This window comes from Miniopterus schreibersii (genome assembly GCF_964146895.1).
Source record: "Miniopterus schreibersii genome assembly, chromosome: 1".
In the NCBI taxonomy this organism is placed as follows: domain Eukaryota; kingdom Metazoa; phylum Chordata; class Mammalia; order Chiroptera; family Miniopteridae; genus Miniopterus; species Miniopterus schreibersii.
Window position 1 is genome coordinate 51,770,471 of NC_138101.1, and position 25,579 is coordinate 51,796,049.

The window sequence follows — 25,579 nt, forward strand, 5'->3', positions numbered from 1 at the left end:
ACTAGTGGGGTTGGTTAGGAAAACTGTGGCAAGGCGTTTCTTAGAGTAGGCAATGTCAGCCAGCAGAGGGAAGATTCATGGCCACCAGCATGAATAGGCAGGCAGGTGGTGAGGCCGGTAGACAACCAACTACCCAGAGCCTAGATGGAAGCAATGTGAAAATCTTAGATGAAGACAAAGGAGGGGGCTGGTGAGAGCTGTGATTTAGCACAGTTTCTGGGCATCCCAATAATGCCTCTTGGAGTAGTTCTCTCAATCATACATGCAAAATCTTCTGCATAGAAGGCCCCCTCTTGGAGTACTTATCCTACTTAGGATCACATGTTAGAGTTCAAGCCTCCTTCTTCCATCCTAGCTAGCTAGCCTTGCTGGCCTCTTGCTCCAAATTCCCTTTGACTTTCCCCACCAAAGCTCTACTTTCTGTATTCCCCCATTGATGGCCCATCTGGAAGAAATTTGATGAGAATGCAAATTATTAGGGGGGGAAAAAAGAACATTTTTATTCTAAGATAATCCTTCCCTGAGACTGAATCAAATGACTCTTTTCAATGGAGAAACAATTAAAAATGAAATAAGCTGTGCTCGTATTTGGGGGAAAATGATGTATATTTATATTCTCTTAGCCATAGAAAATTATTTTGCCATTGTTCACAGGTAGGAATCAGTTTGTAGCTGTGAAAGATCTCCTAAATGCCCCTTAGTATCTGTTCTCTCTTCTCTCTCTGAGTAATAGAACCCTGGTTTATTAGCTGGGTCTCTGGCTACAGAATAAATCTGTATTTCTTCCACTTCACTTGGAGCTAGATGTAGCCATCTGATTTATGTTCTGGCTATGTGTACATTTGATGTGTACAATTTCTTGGTTGTCTCCTTATAGAGAAGTGTTATTCTCTTCTTCTTTCTTCAATTTCTCTCTTCTACTAGCTGGAATTCAGCCATGGGGGTGTGCCATCTATAGCAGTGTGCATGAAGCAATAATCTGAATGGCAAGGTGACAAGATAGAAAAAGTCTGATTCCAAGGAGTACCACACCAGTCGTGGACACGCAAGCTCTAAGAATAAACTTCTATTTTCTTTAAGCTACTATGATTGTGGGTATCTGTTACTTACATGCAAATAAATCCTAACTCAGTAGTTCTCAAAATATAGTCATCAGATCAGCATCATCTGAGAACTTGTTAGAAATGCAAATTCCAGAGCCCCACCCAAGACCTACTACTGATTCAGAAACTCTGGGGGTGGAGAGGTGATCCCAATGTGCCTTATAGTTTGAGACCTACTGTTTTTATTAATATCATAGCTAATGCTTATTATACACCTACTGTGTGCCTGTTCTGTTCTAAGCATTTTACATATATTACCACGTTTAATTTTAACAATTACTGGAAGTTGACTCTTTTATAGGTAATGAAACTGAGTTATAGAGACATTTAGCAACTGAGATGATATGGCTGGTAAGTGGAGGAAAGGAGGCTGCTCCAGGCTCCACACCCTATATACCTCTCAGAGCTCCTTTCTTTTTTTATTTTTATTTTTAAATATGTTTTTATTGATTTCAGAGAGAGGAATGGAGAGAGAGAGAGATGGAAACATCAATGATGAGAGGGAGTCATCAATCTGCTGCCTCCTGCACGCCCCCTACTGGGGATCGAGCCCGCAACATGCGCATGTGCCCTGACTGGGAATTGAACTTCGACCTCCCATTTCAGTCACTGAGCCACACCTGCCGGGCTCAGAGTTTCTTTCTTTATATGGAAAGGTCACTCTGCTAAGATAAGTGAATTTAACTGGGAATCAGAAGAGACAAATTTGGATGAGTACATATAACCCTGTTTCATATGAGTAAAACAAAAGAAGTTTTACTCTTTTGTTCTTTAGAATTAATAAGATGTAATTTTCCAGGTTTCGTGTCATGCTCAGATGATCAAATAAGAATCTCTTTGAGAACAGAGACTGCTAATAAACAAGAGAAATATCCTTTCATGCTGTTGCCAAACTAGGACAACACCTTGTCCCTTGTCAAGCCATCAAGCATTCCCTGAGTGGCAGTGTAATTCACAACATGGACACGAGGATCTCAACTGCAGCGGTTAGGTTTGCACACCACAGTTTCATTGATTTAGCCACTAGGGAGACAATGAGCTGAAATAGAGTCAAACAGTTATTACTTTTACTGAGAGCAAAACCAGGATCAGCATGGTGTCAGCAACCTGCATCTAGAATCCCACAGATGACACGGAACTGAAAGGGCCAGATGACAGACAGCCCAGGTGGTAGTTCACTCTGCTGTTGAGGAGCCCACCCCCAGCTCTAGGCGAGTAGGTGGACTTACACAGAAGTCTGCGGCTGAACCCTAAGGGGGGCGAGGTTGAAAATTTCATGCTTAAGTGAAACTAGGAAGATCCATGAGAAATGGCCTTGTGACCATCTCCCATAAGAGAGAGGGGAATGAGAAACTGCCTGTGGCATCTCCTCCCTGGGCTGCTTATCCCTCCTTGCTCCAGGTGGAGTCACAAAGCACTTTACCCAGACTCAAACAGGACTGCCGTCCATCCTTGCCCATGTGTCATCTGGAAATGGGTCAGGTTGTCAGAAGTGCAGCAGAGCTCCTCCCCTACATACCTCTTCCAGATTCCAAAATTTCGGAGGCCTATGAGTGTCCTGGGCCATTGTAAAGGAGGTGGCCACACAGGCTGGTTGAGATGAGCTAAAAAAGGTCTTAGGTTATAAAGAAGATTACTTCTGGGAAATGACCCATGGCAGACATGCCGGCCCTCACCAGGCAGCAGTGTGCTGAAAGGCTTCCAGCACTGTGGGGTGGATGGCCTGTAGGTATTAGCATCGCCTCAGGGAAGCTGCTTCTCAGAGATGACTGTCCTCTCTGTGGTGTCACCCTAGTTCCGGTTCCTTCATTTTAAGTCCCCAATCTCCTTCAACATGATGCTAATCAATATCCTCCCCAGCTGGTAGCCTGGGGGGGAGAGGGGCATATTTAATCTATGGGAAACACTGAATACCTTCCCTCCTCTTTCCATTTATTATGTGACATAAAGTCTATACCCTGCTTCTCTCATGGCTGACCCTGTTAATTTCCTACCACGCTTTCTTCTCTTAAAATTTAGCCTTGAAAAGCTAAAGCTTTGGCTTTCAAAATGATTGAGTCTATTGAGAGCTCCAAGGGCCTATTTCAGAACTAAAGAAACAAATATTGACTTTCTTTCCATTTGCATTCCTCTTATTAAAACAAAACAAAACAAAACAAAAAACAAAACTTAATCCATCTCTAGGCAAAGAGAATCACTCTGAGTGATGAGAAGAAAAGTGAGAGAAAAGCAGAAAAATAAACACTTTTGAAAAGGATAATCTAACATCAAGAAAAGTTAGTCTCACTTAGAAAAAGAATCAATATTAATTAAAAGGAAATAATGAAGCAATCAGTTGGACCTTTTGTTTATCCAAATGCAAATATTTGTAAATATATTCTGCCCTTAGATTTTGAAAATACTTTGTGGGTTAAAAACTCATTAAGTTGATTTGTTGGTTTAAGAATAAAAGTTCCCATGCAAATTACCTTCTATTGTATTCTGTTCTTTTTCACACTGTTCCCCCTTGTATTTCACCACACCCAGGGTCCAAGAAGATAAGAACTCCATCAACATGTTCACAGCTTGTCCTATCTCTTTTTAAAACACAAGTTCAACCTTAACTATTTTAGTCAGGGGTCCTCCAACTTTCTCTGTAAAGCAGGAGTTAGCAAACTTTTTTCAATAAAGGAACAGATAGTAAACATTTTTGGCTATACAGGTCATATGGTTTCTGTCACAACTACTCAAATCTGTCATTGTAGCAAAAGCTGCCAAAGTTAGGATGCAAACAAATGGGCTTGGCTGTGTTCCAATAAAACTTTATTTGTAAAAAATAGGCGATGGGCCAGATTTGGCCCACAGGCCATAGTTTGCTGAATCTTGATTTAGATGATTGACTAAAATCACAACTTTGAAGAACTGATTAATTTAAAATTTTAGCTGTTTAATCACTTAGGATATAAACAAACTATCAGTGAACTTACTACTTTTTTTCTTTTCTTCCAACTTGAAACTTGGTCCTTTGTTTTAAACTCTTAAAAAAATTAGTAAAATTTCTGGTGTTTGATATAGTAATCTGTGAGTGTCTCCTTTCTGCAGATACTTAACAAAATGCTTCCTATAGTCTCTGGACCTAAATACACCAATAAGTATTATCCTTGATAAATAATATTTAAGGATAATTTTTTCACCATATTAATTATTTTTGAAATTTCATGAAAGAGATTGTCAGGTAAGCCTCAACCTTTAGCCAGCTGAAGGGAAGCTTGATCTTGATTCTAGCTGTAGGATAGTTATATAAAAACTGCATAACATAAATCATTACTTATACTGTGTAGAGTGGATTATCACCAAATCCAGTATTGTGATAGTAAATCTATGAGTCAACTTGACTGGGCCAAGAGATGCCCAAATTAAACATTATTTCTCAGTGTGTCTGTGAGAGGGGTTCTGGAAAAGATAGACTTTTGAATAGTGGACCTCAGTAAAGTACATTGCCCTCCCAATGCTGGCAAGCATCATTCAATCCATTGAGGCCTACGTAGACAAAGGGCCTTAGAAAGGAAGAGGCCTCCTGAAGAGGAACAGAGGATAACAGAATGTAATTTGCACGGGAACTTTTTTTCTTAGACCAACACATCCAGTGAACGAGTTTCTAACCCACTGAGTATTTTAAGTATCAAGCCACCAGGTAGGAAGCCCCGCCTATTCTGCTGAAGAGACAGGTCATGTGAAAAAACCCCAAGGTGCCATCTCGGATGTGCAGCTCAGTCAAGTCTTCTGGTAACTTTTACACCTGCCCTGCTCTGAACGTCCTAAATGAGGGATTCCGCCGAGTGAGGCCCTCACAGCTGAGCCAAGACAACCCAGAGAACCTTGAGAGATAATAATAAATTGGTGTATTAAACCACCAAGTTTTGAGATAGTTTGTTATATTGCAATAGATAACTGAAACAGGAACTGACAAGCATAGAGAAAATCTGAGTTCATGAGAATTAAGGAAATCATAAGAGAAGAGCTAAAATAAAATAACAATGCAGATAAACATGAAGTTAAAAACTAAAAACTGAGAAGACTAGATATGCTCCAGTTTGGTAGGAAAACATTAATATGTGTCCCACACAATGAATAACTAGCTGGTAAATGCAGTCATATTTTGTGTCCTAAGGAGAAGATTCTTGGTTCCGAAAAACAAAGAAGCAGCCTCTGGAAAAGACTATTTTGAGAATGAGAGATATTTCCCCCTTGAGGTCACACAACAAAGTTTTGTAGTCACTTCCAGCAATGTCATCATGTCCCGAAGGAAAGGGTTGGTATCATAATTACATTTTAACTACATCCTCTGAGTTACATTTTAGGGTGTAACAAGACATCTTTCTAATATAAAAATAAAATCAAATTATATTGACATGTCTTCTCTTTGCTAGTAATAGCTGAATGAGTAAACAAATAGTCTAGAGAAAAGAACACAGCTAGCTTCACACTGTTCCATGACCCTCCATGGTTCTGTATCTGGCTGGAATTTTTATGTACTTCTGTTGAAATCCCCAAACACTGAGAGAGAGAAAGAAAAACTAAAAATAAAAATAATTTTGGGGTAGATGAGAAAGTTGGTTTTAAGTGATGTTTTAGAAAAAAAATGACCTTTTTAAAACTTAGAATGAATATTGATACTTATGAATAAACATATTTAAAACAGAAACATTTTCTTCTGCCAAAAACAGAGCAAGACTCCTAGTACACCGCACTCTGGACTCTATTCTGGAGATCAATGGGGAATAAACACTTCTGTGAAATGCTTAAACCTTGACAAATGTTTAAGAATCTTTATGAGAAAGAGAAGATTGTTCAACAAGGGCCCCTCTTTTCAGCTTACGACACTGTAAAGATTCCCTCATTGGTTCCGAAGGGGAAATGCTGTGTATTTGTTGTGTATATAATTTAGTAGACAAAGAGTTATTTTATGTCAGAACACACAAAAATATATACAGTATGTGTTTATGTCTAACTGCCTAAGATGATACAGAGAAATATGTTATCTAATAGTGTTAAGAATAAGTTGGGACAGAGGATTAAAAGATTGGCTACAATGCTAAGTTTAAAAAAATGTATATCAAAGCAACTGGCCCTAGAGCACAAATTCAGAGGAGATGGGTGAGAGGTTCCAGAAATAGGGGGAGAGGGGGAAACAAAACAAAATAAAACAAAACAAAACAAAACAAAACAACAAACAAACCCTTACTCCTCGATGAGGGTCTGATAGCTGAAACTTGTAGCTTGCTAGTTAGCTAATATTTTAAATTATTGTTCTCACTCAAGTGAAGGGTAAGAAATGAAAAAGCCACCCCAAAGTGAAATGTGTTCCTTGAACTACTTTTATGTAAAAATCTCTTTGGGGAGCAACTCTACACGTCAGCCTGGCCCAGGAAAGCAAGGCTAGAGCATCACTGGTGGAGATGTCTGGGCTTGAGCCATGAACCAAGAGCCACAAGAATGTTCCAGTGTCCATTTCTTGCCTTTTTGTATTGCTCCCTAGTTTTGTTTTATTTTGTTTCCTAGTTAAATTGAGGTGGTGTGAGGGTAGATATCCTTTGTTACAGAACCTTGATCTCTATCTATGCTTATTGGTTCCTAAGAAATTTACAGCAAAACTGATTAGACAAAAAATTTACACAAAATCTTTAGAAAACTTACGTTGAGTGTTTGAAGCTGAAGCTCAACACAGGGAGCAAGCTACAAGAGGGTGGAAGTAACACTTCTTTGCAATTTAACAAATGATCATTCCCAGGTTTTTCTTCCTGGATTTTCTTCTCTGCAATCTTCCAGTCAGAATAGGCTTTTCTTTTTTTTCTTTTCTTTTGTCAATTGTAGGTTCTAAATTTAGGGCTCAAGTAGATTATATTTTTTTTTTAGTTTTGAATTCATTTTAGCTTTGGGAGCATATATATTTAGCTACCTCAAGTTACTCCTTGGTAGGGCTAGTAGCTACACCAACTTTTTTCTGTTTAAATTTTCTCTCATAGAACACAGCTTCATCTAGATAGAATTAACTGCTCTCTCATTCCTTAAATGAAGGGGAAATCTCTTTCATATACACTAAAGTTATTTGGGAAAAAGGAAAAACAATATCTGAAACTATAAAATAAATGTATGTTGAAAAAAATCAACATTTTCCAAGGCTGTACTATATATGAAGCACATACCAGGTGTCTACTTTATCTGGATTATTCAAAAGCATAAAGTTAATATTATGGAGCAAAGTACAACCTTAAAACACTGCACAACTTGCTAACTGTTCTAGACATTCCTGAATTATTCATTGCCTTAATGGGATGTTGAGATGAGCATTTACATGGTGTTCATATCTGTCTACTGTTTAGATAGCTTTATTTTTCTGTTCAGTCTAATAGTTGACTGAGCACTCTTTCTCCTGTGGTCTCTTTGCTTTGCATTTCCTTGTTAGTCTCTTTCTGTGTCATCCAAATTCTTCACACTGTGCTGAAATTCTGGTCATTAATATTTATGATGTCTAGAGAAATAGCTCTTAAACATCAACTCTATTATTTTTTTCACTACTTCATTGTTGTTTCCCCCGTACCCAATAAGTCACAGAAGAAGACATGGTAGGAAAACAGAGGACAGAAAGAGATACAGAAGGATGTTGTCTGAATACCAGATTATCATTTAATGATAGGAAGACTAGGTGGGATGGAGAGCTATTATTTATTTACCATTTAATTAATTTTTTAAATATGTTTTTACCGATTTTAGAGAGAGAGGAAGGAAGAGGGATAGAGAGATAGAAACACTGATGAGAGAGAAACATCAGTCAGCTGCCTCCTGCATGCCTACACTGGGGATCAAGTCCAAAACCCCGCCATGTGCCCTGACCAGGAATCAAAGCAGGACCTTTGATTCAAAGCAGGGGACTTTGAATCAAAGCAGGCTCATGGGTTGATGCTCAACCACTGAGCCAGACTGGCTGGGCTATTTATCATTTAATTTAGAATTAGGTACTGGGCTAAGCACCTTGTAGACATTTGTTAATTTAGGGTTTACCCTGACTTTATGAGATAGTATAGTGCTGTGGTTTTCAAACCTCACTTTGAGTCAGATTGGCTAATTACAAATTCTGGCTTTTTTATAGTTGCTAGATATGTGACTCTAAGCAAGTCACTTAACTGCTTCATGTCTTGTCGCTAAATCAGGGTGATAATAACAGTACCTACAATATTGAGTTCTTGTAAACATTAAATGAGTTAATGCACCACATTTAGAATAATGCTTGAATCGGAGTAATCACTCAATGAAAATTTAGCTTATTACTTATGCTCCCCTTGTTTTCAGATGGAGAAATTGAGGCTTACAGAAGCTCAATTTAATTGCTTAAGCAACTGACCACAGCAAGTCAGTATTTGAACTCAGGTAAGTTTGACTCCAAAGCTAATAAGGTTAAAGGTTTTCATTGTCAATGACAATGTCTAAATACTCCAAATCCATGGTTGAATGATTGCGAGTCAACAGTGGCCCCAGCTCAGTAGCTCAAATTTTAGTCTTGGCAAGTGTTTTAAAAACCAGCTCCAGAGACTGAGGAGAGGAGCTTCAGAATTTGGATGAAGCAAAAACAGGGATTAGCTTGAACTAGAAAAGACACCATTCTCTCAGCTAAAGCTGTCCAAGGGCTATTTGTTTGTTTTCTTTTTTTCTTTGCCTGTTTTGGAAGAGAGGAGAAATTGGAGGTTTACACCTAACTCTCATTAGATATCACAGTCTGTTAAAGTTGTGTTTACAGGCAGTTCTTATCACTTGGTATGAGTTAAATAATTCTCATGTTATCTATTATTGATGTTTTACATATATTTCTAATGTAAGTTACCCCTCAAGGTAGTACTATAATATTTTTAGACTGACTAGAACCTCCTGAACTATTGCAATCATGATTTTGGCAGCCAGATTAGGCAAAGCAGAAGAGCAAGCAATTGCCCTAGAAGGGCTTATCCCAATATGGTATGCTATGTCCACATACTCAGAAAGTCAATGTCCTCCATTGGCCACTTTATAACATTCACATCCAAACCCAAACTCTCAATGTTTCCCCACAAACCACTTCTTCTGCAGTTTCCCTAATATCTAGAAAAGGCAGTGTCATTCTTCCAGCTGCTCAAAGCAAAAAACTTGGTGTCAACCTTCATTCTTGGTTTTCTCTCCTGCCCCACATCTCGTGCATCAGCAAATTGCACTAGCTTCCCTCTGCTACCCCTCTGGGTCAAGGCCCAATCAGCTCTTCCTCACAGTCCCCAAAGAGCTTCCTAGTCAGTCTCTGCCTGTTCCTACTCCACACACTCCCTCAGTTACTCATCTGCCCCAAACCTCCAAGGGCTTCCTTCTCACTCAGGATAGGGCCAAAGCCTTGCAGTGACCCTTAGGCCCTCTATCATCTGCCATCTGATGCTTTCTGACCTCATTTCCTCTTATTCCACTTGTCAGTCCCTTCAGCCAAATAGATCTCTTCTCTGTTCCTGGACCAAGCCAGCAGGCTCTTGCCTCTGGGCTCTCCTCTGCCTCTTCCTTCTGCCTAGAATGCTCTTCCCTTGGACAGTCCATATGTCTACAGGTGTTTACTCAAAAGTCACCCTCCCAATGAGCCCTTCCCAGGATTCCCTATCTAAAATTTTAACCTAGTGTCCCCACCCCCTCCCTGCAATGCTTTTTCTTCTTAGACTAAGTCTGTGTCCCTACCTAATGGAATATATTTTACTTACTTATTCGGTTTATTATCTGTGTCCCCACCAGATTATAAACTCCATGAAGACAGGGATTTTTTTTTTTCTGGTTTGTTCACTGCTGTTTCACCAATGCCTGTGATACAGTAGGCAATAGGCACTCGATATTTTCTTTGCTTGCTTTCATTTTTGTTAATCCTCACGAAGGACATTTTTTCCATTAGTTTTTTTTTTTTGGTTGGTTTTTTTTTTAGGGAAGAGTGGAAGGGAGGGAGGGAGGGAGGGAGAGAGAAGGAGAGAGAAAGAGAGAAAAAGAGAAAGGTGAGAGAGACACATCGATTGGTTGCTTCCGGCAAGTGCCCCAACTGGGGCCTGGGATGCAACCAGGAACCCAGGTACAGGCCCTTAGTCATGAATCCAACCCTTCAGTCTGATGTTCCAACCACTGAGACACACTGACCAGGGCTCAATATTTTTTGTTAATGTTGCTGAATTTAATTAAGACAAAATTGAAAGCTTATCAACTTTCTACATAAAATGATTGCTGAAATGTTTTCCATTTATAAACTTGTTATTAAGTCAATCCTAATTAATAGTTCTGAAGTAAATTTTAATGATCTGACAACATGATATACCAAACTGAGGTATTTATATTTTCTGTTTATCCTGCTTTCTGGAACATTTGATAGCAGCTTTCCACCACAAAACCATTTTTAGATTAAAATTACTTTGCCCCCTATGGTTATCTGTGGGCACTGGTAACAAATTGTTTTTGCTAGTGCGAAGTGAGCCAATGCTGATTGGCCATTGGGAACTCTAACAAACTTTAAATTTCAGCAAAATGCCCAGAAACTACTAATCCTGCAGAAGAAGCCAAGTATCCTGAAGGTAAAAGATACAGGTAATTTGGCTTTCTTGATGTTCTTGATAGCTTTATAATGTAATTGGTTACATTTTCAGGATGCATGCCAACCAGGTAGAGAAATTTTGAAACTAACTGCAAATCGAAGGTATTCGCTACTGAACACAACTGTGTAATATTTAGTGCTTTGCTTTATAAAACAGAAAGTACATTACCAAGCTCTAGAAATTATCAACTAAAATTGATGGCAATATCTTCTTTGATTTGATTGACAGCATTATCGAGATCCACAATAACCCAAAGACTCTAATACTACTCTATCCCTGCACTTATAACCAGGATGAGGGTAATGTGATATTCACACTCCCCAACCTCCTTTCTGCTGGTATCATCTGTGCTGATATTTCTCAGCATTAAGTCGTTTAATAAGTGACTTGTATTGTCCTCATCTTTAAAATGCTTGGGTGGCTACTTTATAGTTAGAATTAAGGTTCTTAAAATTGCATTAATTTTGAAGAGAATAGCCTAGAATTTTAGAATATATTTAATAGTTATATTTATTTCCCCAAATAAAAGGGTTTTTTTTAACCTTGAAATGCTTAAAGATTGCAACAGTATTTAGATTATTTTTCCCAATAAAAGTGCTTTTCCCCCAAGTATTCTCAAGAAGTGGTATACATTTTTTATTCTCATATTGGTTGTTATATGTCTGTGTGGTAGTTAGTAAAATACTTAATGCTTATCAAAACCAACAGATTAGTAATCTAAGGTTGACTTTTTTTCCCCTTCAATTTAATGGCCTCTTGACTTCAGTGAGCTAACTACATTCTCTTAGTATATTTACCAAAGTATAAACATGTACCTTTATCCATAGCTAAATGTTAATGTTTTTTAAAATTTATTATTGATATTATTATAGATGTCCCTTATTTCCCCCCTTTACCCACCTCCACCCAGCCACTGCCCCCTCCCCAGGCCTTCCTCACACTATTGTCTGTGGCCATGGGTTGTGCATATATGCATATATGTATTTTGGTTAATCTCTTCCCATCTCCTCTACTCCCTTCCCTCTGAGATCTGTCATTCTGTTCCATGCATCCATTAAATGTTAATATTTCAAACATAATTTTGTTAAGCCCCATATAAAATATGATTTGCCTTTAAATCAACTACATGTAGATTTTTCTGTAATAAGTAAAAGAATAAAACATTCCAGGTGGCATAAAGTTTGGATTAAGAACACTGGCTCTCTAACAACGTTGCCAGGTTATTAATCTCAGTTCTACCCTTTAATATCTGGGAATTCCGGGACCAGTTATTTGACTTTCTGTGGCTATTTCCTAATCTATAAAACAGGAATAGTAATGCCACCTAACTCATAGGGTTATCAGGAGGCTTAATTAATTGAATACATGGAAAATGTTTAGAATAGTGCTTGGCTCATTTTAGTATTCAGTAAATGTTAGCTATTAATATAAGTATTATATAAATTGTTTCACTCTTCAGCCCATGGATGGATACTAGATCAGGTACTTTGCTAATGAATATAACGTATATTGGGGTACCAGCCTGGTAAGGGACACAATTATATTCCTCACCATGGAGCCTGCTCCACTGCCAAATCATTTAAAGAGTATGTTATAAGCTGCTATACTAACTTAATGTTATTATAAATTATAAAATATCTAAATTAAATGATGTCTCTCTAAAGACAAAAGGGAAAAGTTTGGGCTAACGATAGAGTGAATAAATATATCTTTAAAATTCATTTCTACCAACTGACTTCATTGCCTTAATAATATTGGACAATTTTCATTTTCACATTAGAATAATTAGACATATGAAAGCACTTTCATTAAAGTATCCACACTTGGGTATAAGTAAATTATACATAGGGTTTTGGTTTTTTTCTTATAAAAGGATTGCTAGGGGAAGGGTGTTTGTATATACTTTTGTGTTGTATTTATTTTTAAGGTTGCAGTTCATAATTGGCAATGCTTTAGGGTAGTGAAATATAATGTCTTTTTACAGAGATTCTCAAAGATGCAAATCGTCTATTTGGGACTGCTTCTTTTCCATCTGACCTGGGCAGCATCAGTAAGCATTTCGGATTTTAATTATGCATCATAAAATCTATTGCTTTCTTTATCTGTTTATCTTTTAAGCAATGCCTTTTATTTTATTTTATTTTATTTTGTGTTTAAAATATTACAGCTGTCCCTTTTTCCCCCCAATGACCCATTCCCCCCCATTCCTTCCCCCTCCCCAGTCCCTCTCCCCACCATTGTCCATGTCCTTGGGTTGTGCATATATGCATATAAATTCTTTGGTTACTCCCTCCCCCTCTACCTATCCGCCCTCCTCCATCCCTCTGACATTCGTCAGTCTCATCTATGCTTCCATGTCATTGAATCTATTCTGTTCATCAGTTTATTAAGTTCTTTAGATTCCATGTATAAGCAAGATCATGTGATGTTTTTCTTTCTCTGCCTGCCTTTTCAAACTAGTAACACCTAGTTTGGTGATAGTGAAGCAAAAAGAAAGCCTCCAGCACTTGACACCAAAGCCTGCCACCAAGGAGCCTTCAATGAACATGTGTTGAATTACAAGATGTCCACATGTTGCCTTTTAAAAAACACCAGAAAGAGTACTTTTGAGAAAAACCAAGAGCCAGCCACAGTGTTTCAAATCAGCTAACGCCAATGAGTGAATGCTCAGAGACCCAAATTATAACATGTCAAAATAATTTTTCAGTATTTTACTAAAAACTGGGGGAAAAAATGACTTGATTATTTTAAGGCTAACCAACTAGATTTTGTAAATACATGGCACCACAAAGGGAGCAGAACTTTCCTGTGATTCTTGCAACACCTCAGCACTGTGAGATCCTAGTGATGATTTTCTCTTCATTGCTGAGGCTAGCGATGGGAGGGAGTGCCCCCAAGCTTAACCCAAACCAAGCTCCAATTTCTTTTGTGTCTCTTTTCCCCTCTGATTCACCCAGATGAGCACTCAGGATGTGACTCAATGATCCTGTGAGAATGGAGTGTTAGCGATATTTTCTGCAATGCAGACGCAGTGCCAATTAGATAATGTCTGGAAAGCATTCTAACTTCCCAGAGTAACCTTTCCAGTTGGAGAACCATGGAAACGAGTGACCACTCTGTTGCCAGAAGTACTTAAATATAGGTCCTGAGCGAGTGGGTGACCAGTTGGGCAACCCACTGACAAGCATGAACCATGTCATCGGGTGAGGACAGCAGAAGTTGAGGAAAGCTTGTTTCCTCTCAGCTCACAGCCTCTAGCAGTCTGTGGGGGCTGCACTGCTTAAAATAGACACCTGCCAGGCTCCGTGCACATGGTTTACCCCATCACGATGACAGCCGGTGGGTCCTGCTGACCCAGCTCAATCCCACCAGCCTAGAAGGAATCTATTTTGAGCAACACGGTCCAAGGAACAGTGGGAGTGGCATTCTCCAACCATTTTCCAGTAAATGTGCTATGTCAACATCAATGCGGTGACCACTGGTCAAAAGCAGGTGCCAGCGTTCCTCCCCAGGGGGAGACAATGCCATCAGGGCCACATTCAAGCAAGGGGGAACTGCCACGTGGGTACGGGGGGGAAGGGAAGGGTGCATGTTTCAAATGGAAGAGGTCCTGCAAAGATATAAAGACAAAATTTGGAATTATAAATGGCTAAATATGTTTTCTCCCAGATATATAGAGTCTGAACATTTATCAAAATTATTTAATAGGTTGGTGGTATCAGAAATTGGTGTATATTAAGTCATTTACATATGTTTGGGAACTAGAATCCAAGTTCAAATTGTAGGGGAGCAAAACCTTTTTCTCAGCCCTCTTAGGGTCCCTGGTTGAAACTGAAATTTAAACTGACAAAGATATGTCAACAGGAGTAAAGCATACAAGTTTTATTGAATTTTTACATGTACATAGGAGTCTTCAGACGAGAATAAAGACCTGAAGAAGTGACCAGGGCAGGAAGCTTTTATACTGTTTAGATAAAGAAACAATAAATTTGTGAAGAATTGATAAGACAAAAAGGTTTGGGCTAGTCCACCTAGGGCTAGGGAGTCCTTACCTTCCTCAAGTAAGAAGATTAGGGTTAGTTTAACAAGGGTTGTTTGCAGATTCCTCTGGGGTGGTTTCTGGACTGGTAAGAGTCTGTCTCCAGTTAAAGAATTTATTTCCTGCCATTAGGCAGAAGAAGAGGAATTATTCTGCTTACTATTTTTTAATTGGCTTCAGCTCAAAATAATTTTTATGTCAAAGAGGCATATTTGGGGGTTACCTTCTTGTTTCCTTCAAAAACAAAAATTAAAAAATGAAAGAAAATAAAAGATGATTGATTATTGGGCGATGCAATTTAATTAATATTCATCAATATGCTATTAGAGTATAAAGACTTTGTTATAAGTTACTCTGTTATAAGTTCATGATTTATTATTGTGAACTATATTAAAGTACTCTATTCTAAGCATGTTTTTAATACATGAGCATGTATTATGTTCTGTAAGAAGATGCCAGATACCCCAAACTGACACTTCTTTTTAAAATTAATATCTACTCATCTAATTTTTATGTTTTCTCTTTCCTATAGCCCCATTTCCAGATGTTTTCACATTTTTGTGAAATGAGGCAATGATCTAAATTTATGTACAAAAAATCATATATGAACCAACATAAAAAAGGCAATAAAAGATAAAATGATAAAATATGCCTGAAGGTGCTTCATATAAATTACAGGCACATTTCCTCTTATTATTAAATATGTTTTTTCCATATATCAGGCCATTTAAAAATTTATTATTTTAACCCTGGGACTTTGAGGCAGAGGATTTAGGTCAAAGTATCTCCTTTACTTGTCCTGCTACCACCAGCTGTGTAGGTGTAGGCAATTCTGTTTCTCTACTTCCTTTCTCACAGGGGTTATTATGGGACTAAGACGAGATTATTTATATGAAAGAAGTTTACAAACTGTAAAGTGCTATATAAATATAAAGTATCATTGACAAACTATTTTTTCATACAAATTTGTACTTTTATTTTTATGGGCAAGATTTTTACTTTTATTTTCTATAATAGATTCCTGAGCAGTATTGAGTAGAAGAGAATATGTATTTTTTCCATAGATATTGCCATATTTTCTTCCCCAAATGCTATGCATCTTAACATTCTCACCACCAATATGTACCATACTACCTTTTCCTCTAGATCCCCACCCAACGAGTATAAAGTTAATTGTTATTTCTTTAGTGTGTATTTCTCTGTCTTTTTAAAGTTGAAGTATGATTGACATACAATATTACATTAGTTTCAGGTTTACAACATAGTGATTCAAAACTTTTATACATTATAAAATGATCACCACAGTAAGTCTAGTTGCCATCTGTCCCCATACACAGTTATTACAATATTATTGACTATATTCCCTAGGCTGTTCATTACATCTTTGTGAGTTATTTATTTTATAACTAGAAGTTTGTACCTCTTAATCCCCTTCACCTATATTGCCTGTCCCTCTCCTCCCTCCCCTCTGGCAACTGCCAGTTTGTCCTTTGTATCTATGATTGGCAAAATATTTTTGTTTCTAAAATGGACTGGAATGCCAGGCAGATCTGCTTTGGAGCTCAGCCAATAGAGCACTTTTACTAAAGTTTTGAGTTTATTTTTAAGATGATTTCAGCCATGATAGGAAGTTCAGTAAGAAGGGTCCTAATTGGAGAATAGTTATAAAGTACAGGATGAACAGAAAGGGCAAGTCAAGGGGGTGATGAGGCAACATGAACACTGAAGCCACTGCCGTGCCTCGGGCTGGGGGGACAAGGAAGGAGCGCCTGGGGGTGGGGGTGGGGGTGGGGGTGGGCAGCAAGGACTAGGGCCACAAAGGGGATGCATCCAATCCTAGAGATGCCGCCCCAAATGAAAGAGCAGGCAAGGACAAGCCTTGGCTTTCTCCTTTTACCTGTCAGTCTCAGGCCGGGTCTCCCATCAGCCAAACCCGGACTGGAGCCAGATGTCAAAGGAGCTCAGGAAGTGTTTGCAGGGACCGTCACAGAGAGAGCAGAAGTACAGTATCTGAAAGCAAGCAGGATAATTGCTCATATCTTATTGCTAGGAAATACAGAACTCTAAGGTTTAGTCAGGCATAATATTCTCTAGGTGGATAGGGCCTTTTAATTTAATCTTTCCCTTGTGGGATTTTCTCTCTTATATGACTAACACTGCCATGATGCCTGTTTTCATTTTAGCATGCTCATTTAGACACAGACCAGTCCTACCCGTTGATTCCTCTTGCCACATCTGAGATAACCTAGGAATTTCAAAAATAAATGAGAGAAAAAAATACTGAGAATAAAAGACTTGTTACGTCTGTTGCTTCCATGGCAAGCTTGCTCCAGGATTCTCAGGTCCTCTTCTGTAAGCTCTCCGGTGACACCTACATTTTAGCCTAAAAGCTTGGAACAAGATGCCTGGCTCTGTGTCTTTTTAGTTTCTGGCCTTTCTCTAATTTAATAGCTATCCTGAGTCTCCAGGTACCCTCAAGACACTTTGACACTTCCATGTCACATCAAGAGAAAGTCTTTGTCCCCATCTGCAGGTTACCCTGTTTTCCTTTCCCTGAAAGAAATATCTGCCCAAGTGACTGGCAACAAGAAAGTCCCATCCCCAGGTGTGGTACTTCCCCTTAGGTGCAGGGCTATGGTTTTTCTCTTGCAGGGTAATCAGAGCATCGTATCTTAACTCACACAGCAGTTTCTGAATTTATGCAATTAATGCACATGAAGTCCTCAGTGTTAGGTGAGCTCTGATTTTGATGCACTGACTAAACAACACCCAATGTTCCAGTGAAACCTTCTTTTTCAGTGGATAGCAATGACATCCAAGCTTTTTCACTGGAGTGCCACCCTGCCCGGCCTGGCAGTCCTCCAGCTTGAATGTGGCTCTGTAATGGAGATGGCGTTGCCCACCGCTGGGGGCGGAACGCTGGCACCCTCTTTAACACTGAGACAAATATTAATGTGGGAGGTGTGGCTACCAATCGTTCTGGTCAGGGCGATTTTCCACACTGACTAGTATAACCCAGTGAGAGAAAAAGAAAAGATTTGTTGTTTGAAGACACGAATGAAAGGATGAATGTTTGGTGAAGCTTTATTTCTTATTTCCTTTCAGGCGGTTCAACCACAGACTGAGGGAACTAAGCAAGACTGTGTGGAAGAACAGGGGGTAAACAGAGCTATTCTTCTCAAAGAAATCCATTTCAACTCCGTAAAGGAAAAAGTCAGTCAGAGGAAAATTTCAACTGTCAAAAATATTCTTGTGTACTTAGAATGAAAATGCAAAATTAAAACATAATTTTGGCACTTTGATTCACACGATGTGTGAGAAAAAAAGGAAAAGCATTCTAAATGGAGATTTCTCTTCAATATGATTTATTCCTTCGGAAGGATAACTGCATAGAAATCCTGGGATATTGTTATTAGCAAATACCATTTTTCTACACATGTACTGGAGAACAAAGCAATAAATGAGGGAGAAAACAAAGCAAAGAACATTAGTGAGTCTTAATGGGGAGTTCTGTTTACGTGGAGCTAGTTTCCATATGCATCCAGAAAGTTAAACAAGTTCCCTCAGCTTTTCAGGTCACCAAATTGCAGCTTACTCCTGCCTGCCACGGCTGCTTCTGGCAGTCTCAGAAAATTCCGTTCCAAGAACTAACAATCTCCTGCTCTCTGTCTCTGTTGAAAATTACAAAGGCAAAAACTGCAAATTTAAGAGCCTGGATTTTCATGCTGAGAGTTTTGCCAACTTGACATCAGACATGTATACTATAAAATCTGCCTTTCTCCTAACCCCCCTGCCCCCTCCAACCTGAAAATATTTCCAAGTGCTCCTTTTCCATTGAAATTTGGAAATCAAACTGATACCCCCTGGGTGGGAGGGCAGTTGACAGTCATCCTAATGGAAAACTAACTTAGAGATACGTAGAAAAGAAAGAAACAAGCTGCTGTCCTCAGGGGCTGGTGAACACACACCCTCCTGTGGTTACAGGAAGCACTACCCTTTGTTAGATGTAGAATTAGACTTCACTCAAGTTTTAAAATTATCTGTACTACCAACAAGAGAGCCAGGAAACTTCTTAGTGAGAGATAAACCCATCTTCACGTAATGTTGTATTTTGTAGATAACATACAAGGGTCACCATGAGAAACATGGGCATTATATTTTCCAGTATGTTTACACACCACCTGGGAGGAAAAATCGAACGAACATAAAGGTAAGCTGAATCTCTCCGCGATGGCCCTTACCCTGAGTCAAACGTGGACTAACACTCGGGGGAACTCCAAGGGAGACAGGCTTTACTTTTTCTGGCTCTGGGGTTTCTGTCTGTGGCTGTGCCTTTGTCTTTTCCCCACATCCCAGGCTCCTCATGCATCTCTGCTGTGGAACTCTGTGTTCTGGAGTCTTCCTGACACAGGTGGGCCCCCCGGGCCCTGGCCCACATCCTGCCCTACTTTAGGACCTGTCAAGGCAGGTGTGGTACTGGTGGACCCTAAATGCCCATGAGTATTTTTTTTTCATTTTATTGCTTCTGATTAATGTTTGGTGCTTTATAAGGATGTTTTCTGGACATATTCTACTATATCCTCTAACGGTGAGGATTAGATGTCACTTTGGCCTAAAGAGTGACACATTTTAATGCCCCTTAAATTCATTCCACAGAAGATGCCATCTGTGTCAGGATGCTCAGAAGAGAAAGAATAAGGGCCTTGTCACTGGAATGGAACAGTAATTCTTTTCATTCAGCCCCTTGCTAATTCATTGGCTAAAGAGCTGGACACAGCTTACAATGCCATCAGCAAAAAGGACTACTTACTTCTTCCAAATCTGGCTTCATTTCCCATGAGAGTTGTAGTTCCCCTTCAGAATGTTGTTTTGTTCAGCTTTATATTCTTTAGAATGCTTCTCTAAGACTAACTGCCTGTTAAACTTATTGGTTATAATAAATATGTATTGAGCTCTTCTTACTGCGCAAGATATTATGTGAGATAAAATAATTGAGAAAACTTAACTCTCTCTCTCTCCAGGATGCTAGACTTATAAAAGAAACAAATGGTACTTACAAAAATCATTAACCCAAGACAGAATGTGCAAAGTGCTATATTGATGGCACTTAAAATATTATGCTTTAGGGATTGGAGCAGAAAAAGATTACTTCCTAGTCTGGTGTTCAGGGAAAGCTACATAATGGAAATAATTGAGCTGTGGAGGGTGGGAAGGATTTGAGCAAGCAAGTGGGTTGGAGAGGCCGTTCTCCATGAAAAGAATGATATAAGTGAAGGCATGAAGACAGTAAAACAGAGCAAAGCGACCAGCCAACAGACACGGAGATCATCACACAGTCAACAATCTTATTGTCAGAATATACCTGTCGAACAAAAGATTAGTGAGTAATGATGTCATAACTCCCACAAATAAGTCATTTCATATTATCTCTTAAAAATATCACAAGTTGGAACTCTTGTATATTGCATATTAGCCAGCTTCATAAGAATAGAGGGGACGTCCATAAACCATTTTTATCTTGAGATTCAAGTGTGAGCTGACTCAACAATTTTCTCACTGCTTCTAAGATTAATAAGACACATGTATAAAAACAGGCAGTCCTTCAAGTAGAACAGTACTATATTTGAGAGAGAGAGAGACAGAGAGAGAGAGGCAGAGAGAGAGAGGGATATGAGAATGGGAGAGAGAATACTTTTAAAAATATGAACCCTGTCACTTGCAATGACTCACTAGTCACAAAATGAGGACCACACTCTGTCCTTCAAAATCAGGCCCTAAGCATCTACATTTCCAAATTTATGTCTTATTCTTTTTTTAGGATTTCTCCACTACATACTCATAGTTGTATTCATATTATCTTTCAAATGTTTCCTGGTTCCAAACATTTGAACGTGCCACTCATTCTGAAAAGATCCTCACCACTTCCCTTCCATGTATCTGAACTTACCCCCCCTTCAAACAGTGCTCATTCTTCTTTCTCCAGAAAACCTGCTTCGGCCGTCCCAGAATGAGTTCTTCTAACAAACCTCTATTGAGTGAATAGAGTCTTATTATTAAGTATCTGGATGTTTTTAAAATACATGTATATCCTAAGAATTATTAGATTTTTAAGAATTTAACATAAAATAATCACTTTTTGTTAAACATTGCACTCTAGCAGGAAGACATAACCAAAGACAATACTGCTCTTCACCACTCTGGCAAGAGAAGACATCAAGGGCCAGCACCTCAAGAAAACAGTGTCCAAGGAAGAGAGAAAGACTTGCTCCTTCTTGGAGTCGATAAAAAGAAGCACATTAGTAACAGAGAAAATGCCCACAATGACCTAACGATGCCCATTTGCCCTGACTCTACGGGGAACAACGGGCCTGGGGATGGAGCCGATGTTCTCAGCAGACTGCGCGGCCAGGAAGAACACGGTACAGCTCTCACCAGAAATGACATGCGGCGTGTAATGGAGCCAGGAGCTGTGACTGAACTGCTGGGGGCAGAAAACAAGGCGCTCAAAGCCAGGAACGGTCTAAACAAAATTCTATCAAGTGCGAATCATGCCAAGTCCCCCTCAAAAGGTAAGAAGAATCACCAAAGAGACCCACAAGCTCCAAACATTCCAGTAAAAAGCAAAAGCACCCACCAGATCCACCACGACACTGACTCCCTAAAACAGTTCCCCAAACTCAAAAAAATCCCCAGTGATTTTGAAGGCAGTGGCTATCTAGATCTGCAAGGGAGGGGGGACAATGATATCTCTCCTTTCAGTGGAGATGGCCAGCCTTTTAAGGACATTTCTGGTAAAGGAGATGCTGTCGATCCTGACCTAGAGGGCGCAGATACTCAAACAGAGGTTTCTGGCCTAGTTGAAGCTGAGACTGTTAATCCTGAAGCGGGAGGCCCGGGTATTAACGACATCCCAGGGACAGCAGAAAATGGCAAAAACACTATTGGAACCAGGGACGGAACAGCGCAAGAGGCAAACGCTGATGTGAGCCTAGTGGAGGGCGGCAACCACATCGCGGGGAACACCAAGTTCAAGGAGCTCCCTGGGAAGGAAGGAAGCAGAGCGGATGCTGGCAGCCAGAATGCCCACCAAGGAAAAGTCGAGTTTCATTACCCTCATGTGTCCTCAAAAGAGCAAAGGAAAGAAGGCAGCAGGGATGTTGCTGAAAGCACTAATTATAATGAAATTCCGAAAAATGGCAAAGGGAGTAGTAGAAAAGGTACAGAACATTCTACCAGGAATCAAGTGACCTCGAGTGAAAAGCAAAGATTTCCTAGTGAGGGCAAAAGGCCGGGCCAGCTCATTCCTTCTCGTGGTCTTGACAATGAAATTATAAATGAAAGAGGTTCCCATAGTGGCCCCAATAATGAGGGGACTGTAACAACACACAGTGGGAAAAATCATTATGTACCCCACCGACAAAACAGTGCCACGTGGAGCAAGGGGGTGCCACAAGGAAAAGGCTCCCGGGCTCACCGAAAATCCCACGCCAACAGGAGGGTTAGGCTCCTCAGGAAGCACGCCAGCAGTGAGTCCTCCGACAGTGGCAGTTCGAGTGAGAGTGACGGTGACTAGCCCGCTAGCCATTCCCAGCGGGATAAAGCTTTGCACGCCTAGACGTGACTCGACGGTGAAGGGCCGCCGCCCGGCAGCGGACCAGCTGGGGGACAGGGCGGGGAACTGAGTGGGCCCCGAACCCCGGCCTCCTGGGGAGAACTGTGGCTATTTTTATGGTCATGGTATGAAATTCTATTCAAAGTTGTGATGCTTATGAAATCCTATTTAACGTTATGATGCTTTTTTTTCTTTAAGGAAAACATTCATTAAGGATTTATGGAATAGGTAACATTTGAATAGGTGCCATTTAAAAATAGTTTGTGAATGTCAGGCTTCCCTTGTTGCTCTGTAGACATGGAGACAAACGGTATCTCTCCTATAGTCATCTGTAATAAACGATCCACGAGAAAAGCCTGTGTCTGTGGCGCTTCATTTCAGAGGCAACAAGATTAGTCCTGTGCCTGGCAAGGGCAGTGCTGTGCAGTGAATGTGCTGAGCAAAGCCTGAGGGCGTTCCCTCACCCCTCTCTGCCCAGCCAGCACTTCTTTCCTCGGGAGCCCCTCTGCTCTAACAGACACAGCCCCCCTCACGGCCTTCTGCACTCTTTCCCCTGCAGCACAGTCACAGCTTCTTACAAGGCAAGTTTTATTTCCAGAGACAAATCACCACGTTATCACGTTTCTCAATTCTACTTCCTTCTATACAAAGAGAAAGAGAACCGAAAAGAAATGCTAAGTGAACCTGAAAACAGGGATTATCTTTTTCCTCTAATTTACTCTCCATCTTCCAAGGATAAGAGAAACTGGTACCAATGGAAATACTTAACATATCACCTAATAAATTAGCCAGCATCAGGATTCCAGAATAAACTATTCCTGGTAATTTTATTTTTAAAAAATAAAAGACATTTGGGGCATACACATACACAACACACACAACTAAAATTATATCAGAATTTAAATTGCATATAAATGAATTGACATCAACCTGCTACTTATATAGCAGATTATATCAGACTTATACATGTGAATGGTCTTAACACATGAAAAGCACTTGGCATTCTAAGGGGGTAAAAAAATGAGCTGCTAGAGATAATGAGTATTTTCTTTGGGTGATTACAGGAGGACCTTCCAAAGGCCATCTGTCCTTGTCTGCTATCTAGTGGAGAAACTGCATTTCAGTTCTCTGGTCAGATATTATTTCCTCTTTCCCAGCTTGAGTGTTCATGCATATTTATTCAAATTTTCTTCATCCTTTTAAGGAAAACTCAATGTTTCAAAATCTGCAATGCATTACTGTGGGATACAGACATGGAGGGTGAGTCCAAATGAGAAAGAGCAGAGATCTGGAAACAGTCTGTCCCCCTGCAGCGGGTCTGTGCTTTAGCTAAACCCAGGTTTCAGCCATCAAGCTGCACTAGCTTCACTCTTTTTTAAAAAAAATAAACACGTATTCCCAAAATAGGGCAGAAAATTTCAGCTGCACAAAGCTGCCTTATATGTGGTGATTGAAATGGGCATAGTCTGCCACCTTGTGCCCAAAAAGAAAAGATCCCTCCAGGCTCTGGCATTAATTTCCACACCACTCCACCCTCCTAGGTTTCTTTGCTTGTAAATATCTACCTTGAGTTTACAGCCCTAATTAATCTGTTCTTGACAACTCCAGCCAGCCAGGGCAATACATCTGGTTCTGTTGGGCATAACATTCAGCTCAGTTGAAATAGATTTACTGAATGATCCCATTTTACAAAATTCCATGGGGATTAAAAGAAGAAAAGAAGAGATGCTTCTGGCTACTTAGTAAGATGACATTTTAGTCAAGGAAAAGGGCCTAAAAAAAGATGCATGGTAGACTGTGATAAGTTCAACAACAGAAATATAAATAGAGTGATTATAGGAAGGAGATAAACTCTAGCTAAAGGAAACAGCAAAGATACAGTAAAATCTATTTTCCTTAAGCGTATTACACATTCAAAGGAGCTGCAAAAAGTAAGTTCCAACAGGCAAATGAAGGCTTGATGGTCGATGACCTTAAATGATACTACAGGTATTTTAGCGTTGAAGAGGGGTCACTCCAACCAGAGGATGGAGAAGTGGTGCTGGGTGAGATGGGCTGGGGGAGTTGGAAGGCATAAGCCTAGCAGTAAGGACACCCAAAGGGCTAGTGCTATAATCCAGAAGAAACATGATGGTGTCTCCTCGCTTAGTCTTTAGCACCTGCACTGGACCAGGTAGGCACGTAGGATCAAAGACACTATGGCGCTTTCCCAGAAGCCCATGTTTCAAAACAACTTCTAATAAAGCAAAGTCTGCCAGTCAAAATACTGATACCTAGAAATAGGTGTTAAAACATAGCATTAAATGGCCTAAAGGAAAAGGAGAAGATATAGGTGGGTTAGGTGAAAGTCATGGAAAGGGAAATTGGGAGCAGAAGGGAAAGAGTGTGGAATAAAAGCTCTTTAGAAAAAAAACACAAACAACGTATGAAGAAATCTGGAAAGAAAGTAGAACAAAACTTCAATACAATCTCAAGGCCAGAAATCCAGATAAAAGTAAAAATGACAAGTGGATTCTTTATACGTCGACAAGAAAATCTACATGAACATATATGGTTCAGACTTTAGGTAATACGGACAAGAGGAGCTGCAATTGGACTTGTTTTATTAAATAAACAATACTTTATATGTTCATAGGGGTTATGTAGAATAGCATATATGTGTCCTATTGAGAAATATGGTTATTGCTATATTTGAATTTTAAGTAGAATGTTACTATTGTTAGGTTAATAGATTAGTAATAGAACTTAAAGAATTTTAATTTAACAATTTTCATTTAAAAATAAGATAGAGAAGCCTCTGAAAGACCTCACAGAGACAAAGGAGTAAATATATTTAAAGAAAATGTTAATGAAAATAAAAATAGAACACCAGGTAGACGTTTAACATGTAAGATAATAACAAAAACAATTTTATGATTATAAATGAGAACATTTCTATGAAGTAGTCTTTTCTGGAAACATAAATCTTGAAAAATTTTAAAACCTGAATATATTATTAACCATAAAAGAAAATGGAAAATATAATTTTAAAATTACCTATCAAAAAATCCTCAGGGCCAAATAGTTTTACTAGTGTGCTCTGTCATACTTTCAACAAATAGATAATTGGCATGATACGTGCACTGTGTGCTGTTTTAGAAATAGTGGAAAAGATGGAAAGCTGCCCACTTCATTTTATGAAGCTAAAATGACTTTGGTATTTGATATCAAG

At 39.4% G+C, this 25,579-nt stretch overlaps 1 protein-coding gene across 4 annotated transcripts; it reads left to right on the forward strand.

The window, feature by feature from the left end:
- The first annotated feature begins 10,590 nt into the window (after positions 1-10,590).
- Positions 10,591-22,718, forward strand: MEPE (matrix extracellular phosphoglycoprotein). 4 transcript variants are annotated; one of them, XM_081140774.1, is made up of 5 exons: positions 10,591-10,709; positions 12,702-12,767; positions 17,862-17,915; positions 18,874-18,966; positions 20,914-22,718. In XM_081140774.1, exons 2-5 carry the CDS (start codon positions 12,714-12,716, stop codon positions 22,327-22,329), a joined length of 1,617 nt encoding a protein of 538 aa, XP_080996900.1. In that variant the 5' UTR covers positions 10,591-10,709; positions 12,702-12,713; the 3' UTR covers positions 22,330-22,718. The 4 variants fall into 4 exon arrangements, with proteins under 4 accessions (XP_080996900.1, XP_080996901.1, XP_080996902.1 ...); XM_081140775.1 differs by having other exon boundaries at positions 10,666-10,709; positions 20,917-22,712; XM_081140776.1 differs by lacking the exon at positions 17,862-17,915 and having other exon boundaries at positions 10,675-10,709; positions 20,914-22,712.
- Positions 22,719-25,579: the final 2,861 nt, after the last annotated feature.